The sequence below is a fragment of the Scomber japonicus genome, chromosome 18 (assembly GCF_027409825.1).
Source record: "Scomber japonicus isolate fScoJap1 chromosome 18, fScoJap1.pri, whole genome shotgun sequence".
NCBI classification, from domain to species: Eukaryota; Metazoa; Chordata; class Actinopteri; order Scombriformes; family Scombridae; genus Scomber; species Scomber japonicus.
In genome coordinates, this window is record NC_070595.1 from 5,210,586 (window position 1) to 5,231,903 (window position 21,318).

The 21,318-nt window shown below is 37.7% G+C and overlaps 2 protein-coding genes across 2 annotated transcripts in view; both read right to left on the bottom strand.

The window, feature by feature from the left end:
- LOC128379480 (NACHT, LRR and PYD domains-containing protein 3-like) overlaps positions 1 to 21,318 on the bottom strand; it is a 163,609-nt gene that overhangs the window by 34,844 nt on the left and 107,447 nt on the right. The gene's annotated exons all lie outside the window — the stretch shown is intronic.
- praf2 (PRA1 domain family, member 2) lies at positions 11,878 to 18,796 on the bottom strand. The gene is made up of 3 exons (XM_053339144.1): positions 18,510 to 18,796; positions 16,646 to 16,863; positions 11,878 to 14,903 (listed from the first exon to the last, which is right to left on the bottom strand). Exons 1-3 carry the CDS (start codon positions 18,752 to 18,754, stop codon positions 14,764 to 14,766), a joined length of 603 nt encoding a protein of 200 aa, XP_053195119.1. The 5' UTR covers positions 18,755 to 18,796; the 3' UTR covers positions 11,878 to 14,763.

Below are 21,318 nucleotides of genomic sequence, written 5' to 3' on the forward strand. Positions count from 1 at the left end.
GTTCTATTTTTACTATCCTATTTCCCCATCATTGGACTAATAAAGGGATGTCTAATTTTATCTTATCTTAAATGTCCCTGTGATGCAGTTGATGGCCTGAATCAGTCTTACTTACTAAAAACATAAGTCTTACATAATAACGATGTTTTGATCTGTTGGTACACTCTGTACATTCCCACTTTCACTTCATGTCTTTTAATCTAGCATTTGGCACAAGCAAGTTTGGCTGTTTTCCTCCTGCAACACTGCTGAATAAGGAAGCACAAGTTAGCACCTCATATATTTATGTAAGTTTGTTTACATGCATGCCACTGCCTCATTGCATTTGACTGTGTGTGTTGGTGCAGTAAACAAGAGGGATTGCAAAACTGAAGGATGTAAAATGTGTGTCAGGACGCAATGGACCAATGATCAGGTTTCAAAACAAGCTGGTCAGTCACAAGGCCAGAAGAAAGCTAGTAAAGTGTGTGCGTGTGTGTGTGTATGTGTGTTTGTGTGTAAGCGTGCAATTTGATGCACGAGGGGAATTCAAAAACACAGTTCTGTTCATTTTCAGTTTGAAGAAGAGAAGGTAGCGTGTACTTGGATCAAGTTCGTTGTGTGTGTGTGTGTGTGTGTGTGTGTGTGTGTGTGTGTGTGTGTGTGTGTGTGTGTGTGTGTGTGTGGCTGGCAGATATATAGACCTGCTGTAAAATGACACTGCACTTCAGCTGTAGCTCGTAATAACAAACTGAAATACTACAATTTTAGAGTTTTTCTCATTTCCTGTACTCATTCTCTCCATCACTGCAAAGTATTGTAATGATTTTACTTTGTCTTACCCGGTTTGAGTATTTGAGTAGTGTGAATTAAGTATTTGTATTATCAAAAAATTGTCACAAAATAGTTAAAAATGCCAAATATAAATTTCAAAGAGCCCAAGTTGACATCTCACTGCTTGTTTGGTCTAAAAATCCCTTCAGAACTCAGAAACATTTCATCATTCATAGAAGAGGAATGGTGCATCATTTTCAATAAACTGACCAAATGTTTAGCTTCCCACTCAAAGCAGCCAATAGGAGGTGAAAAGGAGTGTAACAACAGCTGATGTTTTAAGACTTGCTAAATAATGTAGAATTACCATGAAAAGATAATAATCAGCAAAACCTGGTGATAGTAAAACAGCATATTCATTGTGAGAATAACCAATAAACTACCAGCTATGATGAGGTGACAGCACACGACACGCCTCCCACCAACCTGATTCAGTTATAACGCTTGAACACCACCTCTAATGACTAAAATATGTATTGACCCACCCGTGCGTGTTGCTACCTGCTTTACTGACATGTATGATGTTGCTGACATGTACCAAAATCTTCCAACAAATCATTTTGTGGTGATTTTTGTGGTGAATCAGTGCTGTGGGTTCATTTCAATCTTATATGTGATTTAACACACACACACACACACACACACACACACACACACACACACACACACACACACACACACACACACACACACACATATATATAAAGAGTTTTCTCAGTAAATGCAGGCACTGTTGCTCTGCTTGACACTGGAACCCTAATATACTGTTGCACATGACTCTGTAACACACACACACACAAACACACAAAGTATCTTGACTGGACATGTAGGCCAGTCTGAATGCTATTTATATATTGTACAGTTTGTTTGTTAGCACCGGCCACTGTGTTGTGTCTGCCGTGGAGTCTGTGGGGGTTTTTATTTAGTCCCAATTTAGTTTGTATGACTCAACATTTAAACAATTGACCTTGTTTTATCGGTTGGCTGGTAAAGGTGAAAATATAATGGAATTCGTCTTTGTGTGGAAAGGCAAAGACTGATACTTGTACATAGATCCGGTGTAACACTTTAACACTCCAGTAAGATTTAAAAAGATTTCTGCTTAAGTCTAAACTGCCTCAGGCCCTGGAGTTGCCTCCTCTATAACTGTTTTAGACATTTCTTCATGTCTGATGAGCTCCACAGATTACAGTATTTTTAGTTATAACAAGTCTGTTTCTGAAGTGAAAGATCTGACAGTCTTCCATAATTAGGACATCAGTCAGTCAGTCAGTCAGTCAGGTTATGTATGTGCTTCAGTCTGTCTCATGAGCCAAAGCCTGGTGGGACATGTCTGAGGTGCTGACATTATTTATTGGAACTCACAGTATACATGAAGGTTCAGGCAGGAACATGTCACCACAGTCAATGGTACCACCCAGATCAGATGATCATCAGCTGATACTCCCTCATTATGTTATCTGACTTACACTAATTCATGTACTGTTGGTTAACCTTATCCACATATGTACCAGTCATTCTGCCCACTAAGCTTTCTGGCTAAGAAGAAATCTGTTTGACCAAAATGCCCAAGTCACACTTAGTCTCACATTGCCTGATCTGTCTCCACCTAATCCACTGTTCCAGCACATCTGTACAAAGACAGGACTTTGAGTGAGATAGACATTTAACTGTACCTTTGCACCTGCAAAGCCTTGCATGAGGTCAATTTTATCATCTACCCATGTTTGCTGGAGTCTGCACCATACATGCAGAACAAATATGTGGATGTTGCATCTACACAGACATTCTAATATGAATAGAACTGTGTATATTGCCCATACTGTAAGTGTGCAGATGTGCCTCACTTTTACTGGCCTGCCATGAAAGCAGACTTAAAGCTTCACTAATCAATATTTTAATATTAACAATGTATTGATGACTACACGTAATGTGAGACTGGTTACTCATTTCAAGGCAAGGCAAAGCAGTTTTATTTATATAGTGCATTTCATACCCAGGGGCCACTCAATGTGCTTCACTCATAGTGATGAATCCCTAAACTCTGTAGTTCCCTTAAGCGCAATTTTGTGTTTAAGTGTCTTTCAGCTCATTGTTTTGGTTTTTATGCCCATAACTTTAAACTAATTTCCAGAAGCAGCTTTGGTGGAGACCAAAATGGAGCTAGAAGGAGAGTGAATGTTAGACTTTGATTCATCAGGTGGACAGAATCATGACTCTAAATGAATGGAAATGTTGCTGTGTGTCTCCTGAATGTGTATAGATGCACATATTTGCTATCAAGTTCACCATAAGAACTTTATAGGTGATACGTGCGAGTGTTTTTAGCTTGTCCTGATGTCCCCAGTGGCCAGAACAAACAATAATGTTGCTTTTAGGATGTTTTCCAATTTTTTCAAGTTTGTCTTAAAGCAATATTCATATGCACATATTTACACAATACAGTTATTGGTTCAGGGAATGGTTTATCTTGGCTGTACTGGCTGTGAAGTAATCCCCTCCTAGTGGGGATGTAAGAAGATGCAATGAGGCTTCAGCAGACTGACTTAGACAAATCTGAGACTACAAAATTCCTCCACTGAAAATGGAAAGAGGTCATTTTTCACTAAAAAGAAACTGCAGACAGACTTCACAAACTAATTCTATCCTGTAAGTGTACGAAATTAACCTGCAATAACCAGGATACTGAAGTGTATTTGTGTTATAGGTACTGTATACCCTCTTCAGCAGACTGACTGACTGTATTTCTTCATTTTCCTTGTGAGGTCATCTAGGTGCGGTGGTGACTCATCTAACCGTGACTCATTATCTCACATGACTTTACACTCAGCTTTCAGGCAGGTTAAAAACAAAAATAGAGCTTCTGTCCACACCACTGATTAATATAATTAACATTAAGAAATAGCTTGTGTGTCTGTTCATACCTGATTTTTTTTACTGCTACTTATGTGGTATTTTGGGTAGGTCAATAGTCTGCTAACAAATTTTGTGAGCCATTCCACTGGGAAAGTGGTCTCAGACTGCACCTCTTACTCTTGCTCTTTTAGCTATTTGGAGTATACAGTATTCATAAAGCATAGGATATATTTCTTTCAGTGTACATTCTTGATGGTGGTTGTCAGAGAGTAGACATGGTTTCACAGTGTAGTAGAGTTCTTAAAACTAGCTTAAAATGCAGAAGGTCCTGGATTCAAGACCCAGTAGAACCACAACTAAGTGTTAGTATGCTTCAAAGGCAGTGTAAAGGAAAGTTGGCCTCTTGCAGCGGTAGTAAAACCTGTTAGATGAACAAGGTCTATTGCTTTAGATCTGACAGGGCTGTGGCATGGACAAAGGTCAACACCGATTGCTGAACTTACATAACATACCCGTGTCATGCCTGACCTAAAGACATAATAAGATAACTACTTATTTCATAAACATACATTCTCAAACAAAGCTATTTTGTAATTCCAACATATAGTATAACTCATAGCAGGTTGCTGGGTATGTTGCAGCCCTTTTAAAACTTAAGACTTGTGGGTTTTGACATTCAGCCTTTAGCTCTGTTTCCTAAAAAATATTGTATATTCTGAACATTTCACAAGGTTTCTATATTAGCAATAAGGCAGAGCTTTGTGTCCTGTTAGTGTATAAAGGTTTTCGTTGGCTCATAGAATCTGCAAGTCTAAGAAATTACAATAGTTCAGTTAAAAAGAAGAGTTTGATATTTTGGGAAATATGCATATCTGCTTTCTTGCCAGGAGTTGCGTGAGAAGATTGTTACCATTCTGTGAGCTAAACAGTCACTTACCTTAGCTTAGCATAGAGACTGAAAAGAGGTGAACAGAGCTAGCATGTCTTTGTTACAGGTTTACAAAATTCACCTAAACCAGTATAATCTCCCTCCCAGTAAAACAGTCCAGCTAAAACCAACCTTTTCCAGTGCTTCTATCATTGCGTTGTCAATGTCCTGTCATAAATAGGCACGCTGGCTTGCATTCAATACTTTTGGCATGTTGCATTTGACATACTATCTATTGGGACATACTATATTTTTTTCTGCTATACTAAGTAGTAAGGTAGTATGGGTATTGAAGTGTACCCCTGGTCAGAACATGCTAAAACAAAATATCTAAATGTTCTAAACCACACAGTGAGAATGAAACAACTGTACCTCTTTATCATCATTATCTTCTTCTTCAAGAATACCAAGCCCAACTCTGTTCTCTACAGGTGGGGCAGTTCGGTCTCTCTCTACTACAGCAGGAGCTCTCTCCACTGGCAGAGGATCTGGCTCTCGCTGGACCAGCCATGTCTCCAGCTCTGCCTGAGGAACCTGGGAGACGGGTATTAAACAGTTCAAACTTCAACATGTTTCTCTTTCAAACTACAGGTCTTTTAACCGTGCTCTTCAGCTGGGGATAGAAATGTTACCTGTAGTCTGTCCAGAGAGTGGACCCAACCCAGCAGTCTTCGTGTTGTGAAGAAACCATCGAGGTCCACACTCTTTGGGTGCAGGCTGTGACCATCCTCCAGACGATTGTGGAGGTTGTGGAACTGCGTCTGAGTCAGTGCTGAGGTCGGACCCAGGATCATCTCGTGCAAGGATGGAGGCAGGTAGGAATCCAGTCCTACGTCAACCCTCACTCCGCACAGGCTGAGCAGGATGGCCATCTGGATGAGGCCCTCAGTGAAGTATTTCTTTAGGTACAGCATGGTTTGACAGCTTACGAAGTTAGCAGTGTTCAAGTTTCAGCTTGGTCACCACCACAGCGAAGGTCTCTGCTGAAGTGTCCTTGGGCAAGGTGTAAAGACCCTAGAAACTCTGTCAGGCACTTATCTATATGATGAAGTAGAGGGGCAGTCCCCTCCCGTTGGCCTCTCCCTTTGGGGCCAATGCAAATTTATCAAAACTGTCCTTGATACTATAAAAATAACTCTTGTCTGGAAGTTCTTTACTTTGGTTTTTATATTAAATTATAATGTGCAATTGCACTAGTAGAGAGTGGAGACTTCTTGTCTCTTGCGTATAGAATGATTTTGTGATGACAAATATATTGAAACAAAGAGTAAAGTGTGAGACCTTTTATCTTCTTACAGGCTCATCCACAACCGGGGACCCCACAAATCTTTCCTCCTGTGAAGAAAGAGACAAGCTTACGTCAGAGAAGAGGACTAAAGTTACACAAAGACTATGCAAGTTAGTACAAACAATTCATGCTGTTTATGTTCTTGAATATTTTGCACTAAATTATACTTTGGGTAAGGGCTGCAATAAACATTTATGTCCATTATCAATTAATCTGACTATAGTTTTCTCAATTAATTGATTCAATCTTTGGTCTGTACAATATAAAAAGAAGTGACTCTCTCACAAGTCACTCACAATTTTCCATACAGCAAAATGATGCATTCAAATGTCTCATTTTGACCAACTAACCAGCATAGAAGATATTCATTCTACTGTCAAAGAAACAACATTAACACGGCAAGTCCTATCTCTTAAGTCATACCTGAGAAGCTAAAAACAGTACCTTTTAGTCATGTTTACTTGCTAAGAAGATTGGTACCAGTTTCATGTCAGCAGCCTGTTAGCTTAGCTTAGCATAAAGACTGGAAACACTTGGGAAATAGCTAGCCTGGCTCTGTAACAGTACCTCGGAAGTTCATATATTAGTTGTGTGTCCACGTGTTTACCAAACAAATTTAGGAGTGACTATTCCATTAGTAGTCTTTTAATATATCAGTATTTTTACTTAAAAGACCAGTGCATAAGATTTAGTGACATCTAGGGTGAGGTTGCAGATTCCAACCACTTGACTAAGCCTCTCCTCTCCTCCTCCTACAAAGCATGTAGAATAGCCTACACTAGCCATGAAAGGCCCTCCATACAGTAAATGCTTGGTTTGTCCGTTGTGGGCTACTGTAGAAACATGGCGATGCAACATTCATTCTAAGGTTTTCATGTGATTATACACTAATTAAAACATACTGAAGTCCATTCTGCTAGATGCCACTAAATTCAACACATTGCACCTTTAATTCGCTTAAGATTACGAATGTGTGAATTTTAATTGTAATAAAGTATTTTTGATACAGTTGTACTGCAACTTAAATAAAAGATCTAAATTTTACTACTACCACACCTGCTATTACTTCAACTATATCTTCTAGAACTCTCCTAACTGTAACTACTATTGCTGTTGCTATCACTTCCACCATCACCCTATAATTAGTGCTATTATGACTACTTTTACAACTGACAATAACACTGCCACAGCTGTACTTAAGATAATAACGGCACACCAGTTATCAACAATAATCTTCCATTGTCAGGGCAGTCTGACCTAGAGACAGGAGGCGGTTAGGAGGTTTGTGTGAGGAGATAAAAAAGCAAGCCTGTATCTCCACTTTCAGAAACTTCGACCCACTTCTAGAAAAGGGTTTGGTAACCACCTGCCTCTACCCTGCAGAGCCTGACTTACTCACTCACAGCCACATGATGTAATTGCTACTGTTTGCCTGGAAAAACCCTATCCCGGTCTCCTCCCTCCTTCCCTTGTCATCGGGTTAACTTTCAATGCTATTGTAATCTGTTTACAGAAGTTGTGTTGGAACAGCTGACTGTTACAGGAAAACTTCTCACAAAATACACATCATATTTTTTCTTAATATAGGTCAGAGTAGCAGATTTAGCATTTAACACATGGGTCCTGTCAAGTGTTATTCTGTATTGTGCCATGTCTTTTAAATGTTGCCACATGGTAACACTGCCTGATGTAACTTTAGGGTGGGAAGGTGTCACAGCCTGGATGTCAAAAAGAAACATATAAGAAGTTCATCTGGTTGCCTGGTTACATTTTGTTTATTATATTAGGCTACATACTCCTGTCTGTGTTATGTGCTGTGTGTATGTTTTAATGAAGATGGGGGAAAAACTATGTCCAAGTTGATTGATAAATGTGTAAAACCCTCATTCATTGTGGTGTAATATTATGCCATTTAGGCTACTATTTTACAATACAATAACTTTTCTAATGTTTAATATACTGTAGCAATTTATAACGCAATACCTTTGCACTAACGTAACGGCTATGTTAATGCAATTGTCCGGCTGCGTTTTACATATCAGTATCTTTCTGCACAGATTGTAACATTTCCGGTTGTTTATGAAAATATAAATAAATAAATAACATCGCATGTCAATAACAAGGAAATCTAAACTGCCGATCATGCGGCACAACAGGTTGAACAATGTTTGCTCACTGGCTGATGCTGAACTGATAAGACTACATTTACGACAAGGAAACAATATGAAGATATCACGCAAATAGTCTTAAAACACGCACAGAAAACATAGCTGCGCACTACCGACAGTGTAAAGTAAACTCACTAGGAAGCGCACAAGCGTTATATTATAAGAAAATCACAGGAAATAATAACGTTTAAGTGATTCTACTATCTATTACAAATCGGCAACGTAACAAATCACTGATAATATTAAGTTCCTATTTAAGTCTGAGCTTATGGGAGTTTTTTAAGATAAGGATTCAGGATCTTATGTGTCTTACCAGAGGTGTTGGCTGTCTGCTCACAGCGCAGTATGTCAGTGTGTTTCTGTTGCTGTACTGTCTCACTGTCTCTGCTTCAGTTTCTGTTCTAGGCTGGTCTCAGGAGGGTGGGGACTTTTTAAAGCTGCCCCCCTGATGACGTAGGAGCAACTCCTCCCTGGAAAAAAACACACAACAACTGTGTTTGTGTGTTAGAGGGACTATCTGGAGACAGAAATGTGTGTGAGAGGCTATATTTATTAAGAAGAGTGCGAGGGACAGACAGATTTATTGAACTAATAAGAGGGGAGTACCAAGTATTATTTCTCCAGGATGTTTATGGATGATTCCCACATCTTGTCAAAGTGACTGGATTTTTCCAAAGAGAGCAAATTAGAAAGACGTTTTAAGAGATGATTACAATTGTAGGATATATTTGGCATACACACAAGTAAGATTCAAGATCACTTTATTTTCATTGTGTAAATTCATTACACTGCCTAAAAATGGAACTCAAGATATATATAAAAAGAAAGATTTATCATGCACACACAGTTCACATTCACATAATTACCAACATGCTTAAAAAAAAAGTTAAAAATGAAATGGACCTCAATACTAACCACTAAAATAAGCATGTGTAGAAGATATTGCACTTGTATTAAAAAAATATAAATAAATAAGGAGCAAATAAATAATATTGGCCAATAATGTTGATGGCTAGATTTGACGTGATATTGGTTATAGTGTGTGTGATTTCAGAGCAGAGTTCAGTGTGATAATGGATTTGTGGATGGATAGAAACTGTTTTTCCATCTTGTAGTGAATTCTTTAAAAAATAAAAATAAAAAAAATAATTAAAAACCTTAAATCACAGATTATCATGTTTTTCTTCTCACTTCCTCAGTTACAGCAGGAAATATAAGTATGCAAATTTAGTTTAGTTTAGTTTATTTGGATCCCCATAAGCTGTTACCCAGGCAACAGCTACTCTTCCTGGGGTCCATGTTAAAATAAATACAAGCAATTACAATTACAATATAACATAAATGCATACATAAATAGAGTCTCATTATGAATGCAAATTTCTTCCAAAAATATTTAATAACAGGACATTTGCATAAGCCTAACTTACATGGAGTAATAAAGTAAGCACTTATGTTGTAATGCAACATGAACCTAGTATTATTAGTTAAAACTAGTGACTTAGTATTTCTTCTCCAGTATCATAATAGTCTTCTATTTTCTGATGACTTGCAGAGAGAGAGAAAGAAACCATGAATTATGAATAAATGTTTGATTATTAGTCTGCCATAAAAGTGGTCTTGGTCGTTGCTATAAATACTTGAGAAAAGTAGGTATTAAAGGAAAAAAAACATCATTACATCAATGTGAAAGACAGAATCAGATGTCCGTCCTCTTCAAGTGTACAAATAGCTTCGCCCATATAAGGCTAAAGTCCTTCAGTGCTTGATAGTCAATATTCTACTATTCTATTCTAAAGGGGAGCTGCAACCACGCGTTCAGTCCCTACTCAGGGCCCCCCCCCATCCTCATTGTGTTTCCTGTGTATCTCTGCAGCCTACTGAGTCATGGTGTGCTGTGGTATGAACCCTTATTTTTAACAACCTGACTCAACTGAAAACTGAAAGCAAAGATAAGGGGAGCTCAGTATCACCAGGAAAAAGAATATACTAAATGCTGGGAAAGGGGGGGGGGGGGGGGGGGGGTTGAAAATAGTATACTTAATAACAAAATTATAAGTTACTAATTCAGAATTGTTACTGTTAAAGTACTATAGTATACTTTTGTTACTGTGCAGAATGATTTGTTTTCATTGGTCTGATAAGTCAGTTTACGGTGATTACCTATGAGCATAATTTATGACATTAGGCTAATTTGGAGCCAACTGTTGTCCAGTATGCATCATTAACATCCAACTAAAAGAAGAAGAAGAAAACCTGTTTTTGATTAGAAGGGGACTTGAAACTTTTGCGCCAAAAATTATTTGTATATTCTTAAATTCTGGATCTTCCAGTGAGGAAATTGTAATTTTAAGAATTTTTAACTTAACATTTTTGTTGAAGTTATTACACCAAACAGAGTACTTTAGATGACTTAAAACATGTCTAGAGGGGAATATTTGAGAGAGAGAGAGAATGAGAGAGAGAGCACCACCTGCTGTTTAGGTGACAAACCCTTCAGTGTACTGACACTGTTTCCTTTAGACACTTCATTTTGACAGGCCTATGTTACCTAACTGTCAAGTCAAGACACTTCTGGTCATTTCCTTGGTCAGAACATGTAATTTAGATTCACTTAGCATAAGGAACTGACTTAGGTGTCATTAAGTGACCTCAGTTTTATCTCTAACCAACATTAACCTTCCCAATAACCCAGAAAAAATAATTGAATGTTGTTGAGATCTGTTTGGTTTATTACTTACTGTTTTGTTTATTAATTGTACGGTGTCCTTGAGTGCCCAGAGAGGCGCCTTCAAATAAAATGTATTATTATTATTAAGCTCAATAGACAGCTAATGTAAGGTATTGCAGCACTCACAACCTTCACAGAATGCAAGTGGAAAACTGCAAAATCTACAATTAGCTTCTCTGGCCTTATTCATTTTTTGAAAATAAACCATGAATTGTATAATTGAATTTAGTATAACGACACAATTGAAACAAACTGCTTGAGTCAAAAGCTATAAAAGGTGGTCCTAGCTCTGCTAACAAGCTAGCTACCTTTAGCAATTTCGCTAGGTTTGTTTTTCTCCATTTAGATTGAATTTCGCTACTGCCTCATTTAGTTATGTGGAATAATTAACTGAAATATGATCGTGTTGATGTTCATTAAAAAAACTCTGGCCCATGTGGAGATTTGGGAAAACTCAGTTGCCGTGTCAGCGTTAACGTCAGCTGTGCAACCTTTGTTTAGGCTTTATGTAGTGTGTTTATGCGGGTTCATGTTGAGGAAAGTTTTTCTGAAAATGATCTGGTGTGGACAATGTTATTCAAAAAGGAGAGGGGGAATATCCGTTTTTATAAATACCTGGCTACGTGTGAAGATGGCTTTAGCTAAGTCTAGCCCAGGCTGTAACTCTCCTGCTATAACTGTTACTATGTGGCAGAGTGAAGTAGGCATGACTGCAATGTCTACAGGCCACATATGATCAAACCAGAGAGTACACAAAGCTTTTGAGCTATTTATATACTGTAAATACCCTGCTTTAGTAAAACAGACTTAACAGATTTGTATGACAGGATAGATGGATGGATAAACAGATCAGTCCATAAACACTGCAGGACAGCAATCTTTTTATTTAAAAAAAAGGGTGGTTTAAACAAATGTATTTACCAGCTTTTGGCAAAAACCACCAGACACTGTGTTGGTGAATCAAAATTCAAACACATGGCTGAATGGAAAGGCAACATTGAACATTCAGAATGATCACCTGTAAAATAAGTTAATTGTGCACTGTCATGCTAAAAATGTTTTATATTCTTGTAAATCAGCAAATCATTACAAGATACAGATTACACCATGAGGCATTTATTTCTGCTTACATATAGTGTTGTTAACCTGACTTGTGTGGATGCAGGGTTAGGAGGTCGAGACAAACCACCAGTGGTAGGGCAAGCTGCTCAAGTGAGTAGAGAAGACATGTTAAAGAAGACTCACATGTTCATGTTTCCTGCTGAAGAGTCCTTGAACAACTGTCATGAGGCTTATAATGTCAATTAACTGTCTAAAACATAATTGTACAAGGCAAATATCAAAAGTACAATGGCACATACACAGTCCATTTCGAGCAGTTTGTTTCTTCAGGGCAATAGTAAACCATATGATTAATAATGAAAAATTCAAACAAACACAAAAATTGGCATTCTCCGCATTTGAACAGAATGGCACGTCACAGTGGAGGAAATATTTTTGCAGCCAAGTTTTACAAACTTGGATTAAAACAGCGGTCAGGAGGAATCTGTGAAAATATTCAGGGAATGAAAATAATACAGAGAGAAAAAACAGCTTTTTAACAACAGGCTGGGAATTTCAACATTCACCACCTACACATGTTGAGAACACTTTTCTGAACAAATCAATACAATAAATTATTCAAATACCTTCACTGTCAGCTTTTCTCATACAAAATAATTTGCTATAAAACTGCTGAAATACCTTTCCTTCATAGTTAGTGCTTTCTAAAATGTTTCACAGGAGTGCCTTTAATTCATTTTCCTTCAGACAATAGTCCTACATCATTTCTCCAAAACAGGGAACCATCTGTAATACCATGAAGCAATGCTGGGCTAGCTGTTTCATACTGCAGGGTCTGAACAATCTAATAAATTAATATTTATGGAATGGAAGTGGGGACATGGGCTTTGGTTGGTGGTCATTCTGGACTTAGATACTGTGTATGATGGATTCATAATAATTAATAAATAACTATGAGTCTAGAGCCATGTTAACTCTGTGAGCCTATAATTAGAACAGCGCATGCTGAATGCTAATATCAACATGCTAACATGTTCACAATTACAACGGCAACAGGCTGATGTTATGGTAAACAAATGGAAACTATGTTCACCATCTCAGTTAAGCGTGTTAGCATACTAACGTTTGTTAATTAGCATTAGACACAAGGTGCAGCTGAGATTGATGGGAATGCCATTAGTTTCAAAAAATATTTTAAAGTATTTTGTTACAAACCAAAGTACTGACAAATTATTACCTGATGATGGTGCTAAACATACCTAACTATGCAAGGCTGTACTTTGGCTTTTTAGAGTTTTTTTTTTTTTAGCTAAATGCTACAAGCTAGTGTTTCTAATAATTTCCATATTCACCCTCTTAGTTTTGTGTGTTAGCATGCTAGCATTTGCTAATAAGTGCTAAAAACAAAGTACAGCTGAGGCTAATGGGAATGTCTATAGTTTAAAAATATTTTAAAGTATTTTGTCATAAACCAGTGCTACACATACCTTACTCTGTGAAACTGTAATTTGAGCTAAATGCTAAATGCCAGTGTGTCTAATAATTTCCATATTCACCCTCTTAGTTTTGTGAATTAGCACATTAACACTTACTAACTTGCTAAGCATTAATAAAAAAGAACAGCTAAAGCTAATGGGAATGTCATTAATTTTGGAGATATTTTGCCATAAACCCAAGTATTGGACAAAATGAAATGTTGACCCTGTGATGCTAGATGAAAAGTCAGGAGATCACCAAACCAAACACCAACATTTTGCCTTCTTAGAGTCACTCCGCTAGCACGCCCTAAAAAAAGAGAAAATTACAAGGAGGAATTTGCAAAAATACAGCGGCCACAAGTGTTGGCACCACAACCAACAAACCCGAGTGGTTAGTACTTATTCGTGGGAACAAGGATTTCAGTTATAAAGGAATTAAGTTTAGTTATTCATTTGTTCCAGTGGCGCTGCTACCAACAGCCAACGCTTGAAGACTGAGCCTTTGGACCAGCAGTGGAGGACTGTAATGGGCATCTCTGTGGGTGAAGGTAGTTATTCTAAATACATACATGCTGAGAAATGCCGCAACTTTAAGGATTAGTTTAAAAACAGGGATTTGGCACCAGTTCATCACTTCTGCTCCTGTTCATTCTGTATTGACTCTTCTAAACTGAACAAAGATCTTTCATTAAGAATTTGTGTGTATATTAGAAGGAACGGATTAGATTTGTTCTTTGCTCTTCATATAAAACCTCTGATTTCCTTTTAACTTCACCTCATTTAAGCATTTAAATCACCTAAATTCAAAACATAGTACATACACATTATGTATATTGTTAAAAAGTAATATGTAGGCATTTGGTCACTGAGCTTTGCAACTTTATGCTCAAAATATTGAACCTTTCTCATTCAATGATTACTCAGTTTTTTTTTTATGCTTCAACTTTTTCTCACATAATTTCAACTGTATGCAGACGGAGCACAGATCAATATTTAGATAAAAAGTGCTGGGTGGAGTATAAATCATTTACACAGGCAGACTGCAAGTTAATATAAAGACACACAATAATTCAAATGCGAATATGCTCAACAGAAAGCGGAAAACACTCCACACATGTATGGCTACTACAAATCATGTCAAAATAAATCAAACAAAACAATGCGTGCTTAAAGTGCAAGTTTGGCAAAAACAGATCAGGGATGATTCGTTATGATGATTTCTATGTATGTTTGTTATCTGCCTGTTTCCTATTGGACCAGAGAATCTGTCATTTCCTTCACTGCTGACTTCTGAATACTTTTTAAACAACCCAAACCCCCATGTCCAATGATTCTGATAATTCTTCCTCTTTCCCTGCAGTAATGCTCTCATCCATTTCTTCACCTTCAACCATATTCTGCACACCTCCTCTTCCTCCTCCTCCTAGTCTTCTTTTTCCTCTCTAGGAACCAGCCTCCTGTTCCTGTCCCAGGGCCTCTAACAGGAGTCCCATGGGTGTCCTCTTCAGACCAATGCTCTCCAGTTTGTTCTCCAGTTTGTTCTTCAGGCTGCGAAGTCTCACCGATGCGTGGACGAGAACCACTGTGAAGGAGGGAATGGCAGATGAATGAAGTTAAGCTGGTTTGGAATAGAGGAATTATCATCCGATATTAGCCTGTCAAATATATATCGGTATCTGTGTTTATGCTATCCAATAAGTGCCAATAAAGTGTGTTTATGTGTATACTCTTCTATATATATATATACACATACTGTATACTTCTTTTACTCCCTTATAACGGTGTCAACACCAGCCCCACAATTCCAGTATTGGTTGGGGTTTGGTTGGACTAGTACTAATCGTTAGTTTTGAACTACTCAAAATTCTCAAATAGTGGCCTGGGCCTTTATTTATGTCAACTGCAGAGAGAACTAGGCCTTCATTTCTTTTTTTCTTGATTTATAAATACATCTAATTCATAAATTAGCAAGCCTGTTGTTTTATTTTCTGGTGAAACCGTTTGCTGTTAATGCAAACTCAACACTAAAGGCCTGTTCACATCAAGAACTATAGCTATACAGTTTTAAAAAACGTTCTAACTCAAGTGGATGATGGAGTCCACACCACAGCTTACGACAACAACGGTGGTGAAGGATATTGGATTGGAGCATTGGAGCAGATTGACACCCAGAGGTGATTTCATTAGATAAGTTTGTCTCTCTTTATTATATAAAGATGATAAAAATGTTTTCTCTACTGTAATGTGAAAAAAGGTTAGGGTTAGCAGATATTTTAGATTTTAGATCTGTGCTCATACTAGGGCTGGGCAATTAATTGAAAAATATTTGAAACCGACATTTAGAAACTCTAATCGACTTAATCAATTAATGGTGGTGTTCACTGTTGCCATGACAGTAAAGGTTGCATATCTTTAAGGAATTTGAAAACTTGTCTCCAGTGATCATTTGAACCCAAACCATGATCTTTATATAGTTCTAATCAGCGTCACACCTTAAAACATCGTTATTTCCCTAAAGATGTGCCCTGTGTGAGGGCAGCAGTGTAAAATACAAACGAAAAAGAAACTGAAAATACATCATTGTTCATCAAGGGTGAAGATAATCGTTCATTAATCGTAATCGAGGTGAAATGTTAAATTAATCGTGATTTTGATTTTTGCCATAATCGCCCATCCCTAGCTCATACTGTGTGTCGCTGCCACAGTTCAATAAAAGCTGCTTATCTGTGCACTTCAACATGTGCTGCTGTGGGTCAGGTCAGTTTGGTCTGTAAATACTGAAACATCACAAAAACTACTGTCCCGAAATACTTCAGATCAATATGCTGAATAAGCACCTGCCTGTGAACCTTTCTGCTTTTCTTTTTATTTCTCTGTACAACATACAGCAGTAACCGGTCATCAATAGCTTATTTATTTTCATTAGCTGCAGACACAGCTGGAACATGCAGCATATGCCTGACACCGCTGTTTACAGGACATTATAGTTCATAAATGTGGATGTTCACATTGTTATTGTTATAGTTATAGTTCTTAGTGTGGACGGACCTTAACTCATCACCTCTACAATTAACTGCTGTCTTGATAAATTCAGCATAAAGTACATCTCCACAGAACTTATTCCATCAGATTCTATTTTAATCTATCTTATTTACTGTATGCCATAAAAAGCAGCAGCAGTTTAGGATTTTCTATTAAACAATGTTAATACAATAGATATTGCCATTATATGATATGATATGATATTGAGCTGTCAGCAGAAAACTATCAACCAGTAAAAGGAAAGTAAATGATATGTTTTTTGTGTGTGTATTCCTGTCTTACTCAGTATAGGGAAGGCTATCCCGAACAGGAACACGGCCACGCCACCCACTACTGACAGCAACAAGTAGCTGACCAAAAGAATGGCCAACACACAGGCCGCTGGGTGGTTTCTACGGAAACGGCGAATTGGAGCTTGGTTCTCAGCAGCCCAGACAAAGCCAAGGAACAACAAGGTGACCACCATCGCCCCCACCAACAGCTGGAAGGGCTGGAAATACCTGCGAGTAGAGAGACATTCCCAGAAAAAAGAGTTGAAACAGCTGGTGTTACTCTACTTTTTTCTTATTGTTATCAAATCTCATGAAAAGACCATTGTCTTATATTGTTCCGTTGTGCCGTGGAGCTCCATTGTTGCCCAAAAAATATTAATAACACATGAATAAGCTGCACTGTTGCAATGAGTGATGCATTCCTTCATTACCACGAACATACACACAGACACACACTGGAGTTAATTTTGACTCAATCCAACACACACACCTTCAATCCACTGCTGAAAATAGCTTCTGTCACCATAACTACTTTTGTTGGATGATATATTGTCTCAGAAATAATCACGATAAACGATATTATTGTTATTTGAAGATCATTTTATACCACTGATATAATGATAATAGTGTGGCAATATTGAGGTAATATTCAGGTATCATACAATAAATCCATATGTAGACATGATGATGTTGATAATTACATTACTGTACGATTAGTTGATAACATAATTATTGTGACAGACCTAGCTGAAAATAGTCCGTAACAAATGTGGTGTACGTGCCATGAACACTACTTTTTTCATTGCATTGTGGGATTTTTTGTGGGCAAAACAACAACAACAAAAACCAAAACATAGTGCAATATGCAGTTAATATGGAGTGATTTCAGACACACTGCTGGTCTTATCATGTGATTTGTTGACAATAAGAAGAATGTAGAATAATGCAGGTGTTGATTGATGCAATTGACTCTTTAGAGTGTTCTTCAATGTCATTTTTCATTATTATTCTATTCTATTATCATTATCTGTGGTATAAAATGATCTTCAAATAACAATAACATTGTTTATCTCAATTATTTCTGAGACAATATACCGTCCAATAAAAGTAGTTATTGTGACAGGACTGTTTTCACATTACAAGTCTTCTATCTGCTCCAAATATATAAATCTTCCTGGTTTTTGGTAGACTTTTAATGTGAAATATCTCACAGTTGACAATACTTTGATAGTGTGGAAAAAGCCTCCAAAGTAAAAGCGACTGTAAATAATTCATGAATAAAAATCAATACACATATTTCTACAGACTCATAGATCATTATATCATTGGTATAAAATGATCTTCACATGACAATAATATAATTTCCCGCGATTATTTATGCATAATATATCGTCCAACAAAAGCCTAGTGACAGTTTCTTCAGCATTATGTCTCCACAACTTCACACCTCTGACTTGACATCCTAAACCCTTGCATTTGTTTAAGGATGGCCTTCTAACAGAAACAGAAATGACAGCTCTCCAAATGAGTGGCATTCCCTTTAATTGAATGGCATCCTCCACTCCCACTCTGTCCATAACAGAACAGATGATGGAAATCAGCTGTGTTCTTTTATTTACATGGGGAGAAGGTGAAATGAGAAGAAAGACAAGAGGGGAGAAGCTTTCACGTTTATCTTCATGAGTTCATTCTAACCTCAACATTCTCTCATGATCATGAATTCAATGGACACGCAAAGGCAATGAAAGCTCTGAATCATGTCACATAACTTCACAGTGTTAACTACAGACTTCCAGTACGTTCGCTATAAGAGACACAGAGGATAAAGGGGGGGGGGGGGTGTGATCACGTCACGTCAGAATAAAGAAACTTACGCCACTAGGAGGAGGAAGCCCAGCGCAGACAGGAAATAATTGCTCTGGTAGTACAGCAGGTTGTTAATGATGCGGTTGTTCCAGCGGTCCAGGTCACGCAGGTCGGGCACGGCGAACCGGGCCGAGCTCAGGACGAAATCATCCAGGCTCCGTAGGGGTGGCGGCTGCACGCCTGCCATCTTTACCAAACGATAAGAAACTTGCTTTCCCAGAATGCAGCGCGGGGAAAAGGGGGGCGGGCGCATGGGGGATTACGCGCTCGCTCGTTTTACTAGCGAGGCGCGTGCCCGTGCATCGAGAAACGAGTATGACTGAAATAGCCTATATTGGTAGCATTTGGTTGTGTTGTAGCTGTTATTAAAGGACAGTTTCACACTTTTTACAATAAATCTGTTTTTCTTGCTGTAATTTCCTCCCGTTCATACCGACCATTACAAGATTCCTTCATAGTACACCAACAATGAAAGTGATGGAGGATCAAATCCACAGTCCTCCTTCTGTGTAAAAATGTATCTAAAAGTTGATCTGAAGCTAATATGAAGCTTCAGCATCCAAATGAGTCAAATCTTCATCTTCTGTGTTTCAATGTTACAGTGTTTTTAGTACCAAAGTCTTTTTGTTACTATACTTCCACCACAGCTCAACAGAGAACACTAAGAGGGAATTTGATGGTAAAAAGACTGTAAATGTGTCAGATATCACTTGATATGACTAACTCACACTGATGAAGCTCAATAGAAGCTTTGTCCTCCATCACTTCCATTGAAAGCACATTTGAAGGAGATCTTTTAGTCAGTATGAACAGGAGGAATGATTACAGAGAGAAACATCCTTCACTGTTCATATGGACACCTGACTGGTGGTTTAAGACAGACTTGAAAAATTGTGAACCTGTAGCATGTTTGGGTGGCAATGGTAATTTAAGTCCTTATAGGCGGATTATAGTTATTATGACTTAAAATTGAAGGACCTGTGCAGATATGGTTTAAGACATAAAAGGAAATTTTGCTTTGAATGATAATTTGTCTGATAAACAAAATGGTTCAATTAGGCTAGTACTTAATGAAAAAATGTTCCTTGTTGAAAAAATCAGAATCTACTAATGGACAAAAAGTCTCCTCCTTCACTGAGAAGTCCATTCTCAGTGTTTGTGCACTGGGAGCTTCAAGTTTCCACATCATACTTGTGTAAGTTGCATAGTGGAACACGATTGGCTGCCAAACTAGAAAATATAATATGTCCAAAGCTCTCCCTGGCTGCCATTCTGGACATACCATTGGATTGATGTGTCATGATTACAGATCCAGTCTAATTCCCCCAATTCATACACACACAAATGTAATATAATAATGCACATACACATATTTACATACACAAATGTAGTTGTGTTAAATCAGAATATCTACAGTAGTAGGTGAATGGCCAGAATTAGAAAACAACAAGAAAAAAAGGAAATAGATAAATAACAATCTCCATGGTCATAATGGTGGTACTTGAAATATATAGTTAGACAGTATATAATTAGATTAATATGTCATTAGTTGTTTCCTTCCCTTTTGGAATTTCAATTTTCTTTTAGATCTTAATCTTTCTATCATCCAAAAAAACAGAGGTTGTGCATAAGTCATACTACACAGTGAAGAGAGTCCATCCAAGTGAAGTAACAATAAGTAAGGCACATTTTGAATGGGGGGATTTAATAATTTGACTAATTGTGTAACATTTTTACATGTTTATTGACACAATATTATATACCTATAAATGTACTTTTTGCTAAATCATTCATCAGTCTACATGACTATGGGCGGGGTTAGATTCACTGTGCCACTCCAATGATTTACATAAGGTGAATTGACTGGTATTGGGAAGTACTATTCAACCTGTAAAAACAGTTGCATAACATCATGGCTGATAAAATAACTCCAGATGTTGTCATCAGGGTTATCTTGGCTCAGGTTACAGATTAAAAATGTTTTTAACAGAAACCTTCTGTTACAAAGTGGGGGTGTGAAGTTTGGAAAATGTAGGTCTTTATCAGATCATCGGGGCCTAAAGAAAAACGCTATTAAGCTGTATTATGAGAACTTATGTTGACATTGACATATATTCATTTTCACCAACCCTTTTGCTAGTCCTTACATTTGACTGAGTGGTCCTTTACACAGGATACTTACATGATTAATCATTTGCTCTATTATCACAGCAAAGAGTACCCTGAAATGAATTTTTGGTCAGTCCTAGTGACCATTGGTCATGAGTACACCTCTGTTTTATCCAAGTACTGGCAAATACCACTCTGTTGTGACCCTAAGGCAAAATGAACCCTATAAATCGATGCTTAAATTGGGTCACTACTCACTATTACAGAGTGCTAGTGTTATGCCAAGGTCTCTTTCAGCTTACTTCAACCTAAACCCAGCCTTGACCCAATGCACACCAGTTATCTTTGCAATGTCTAGTATAAAGAAAGAACTAATGGCAGCCATGGAGGCAGCACTACAGGAAAATAATGGATGTGAATGTGAACATGAATGTTTGATTACTCATTACTCAGTGAGAAGTAGTGTTACACAATCAGCGAATGCTTTTTGCTCAGATCAAGCTACGAGAGGAGGCAAAAAACATGGTACTAATATTTTGTATGAGGAATCTGTCATTTGCATCCTCAAAGTCACAATTATTTTGTCAAATTCATGCCACCAAGTTCTGCATGCACATCCTACAGGCTGCTGAGAGTGCCAGGACCTTTTGTATTCCAGATCAAGCATTGCCCTAAACCAGGCATGTCCAAACTATTCCATAAAGGGCC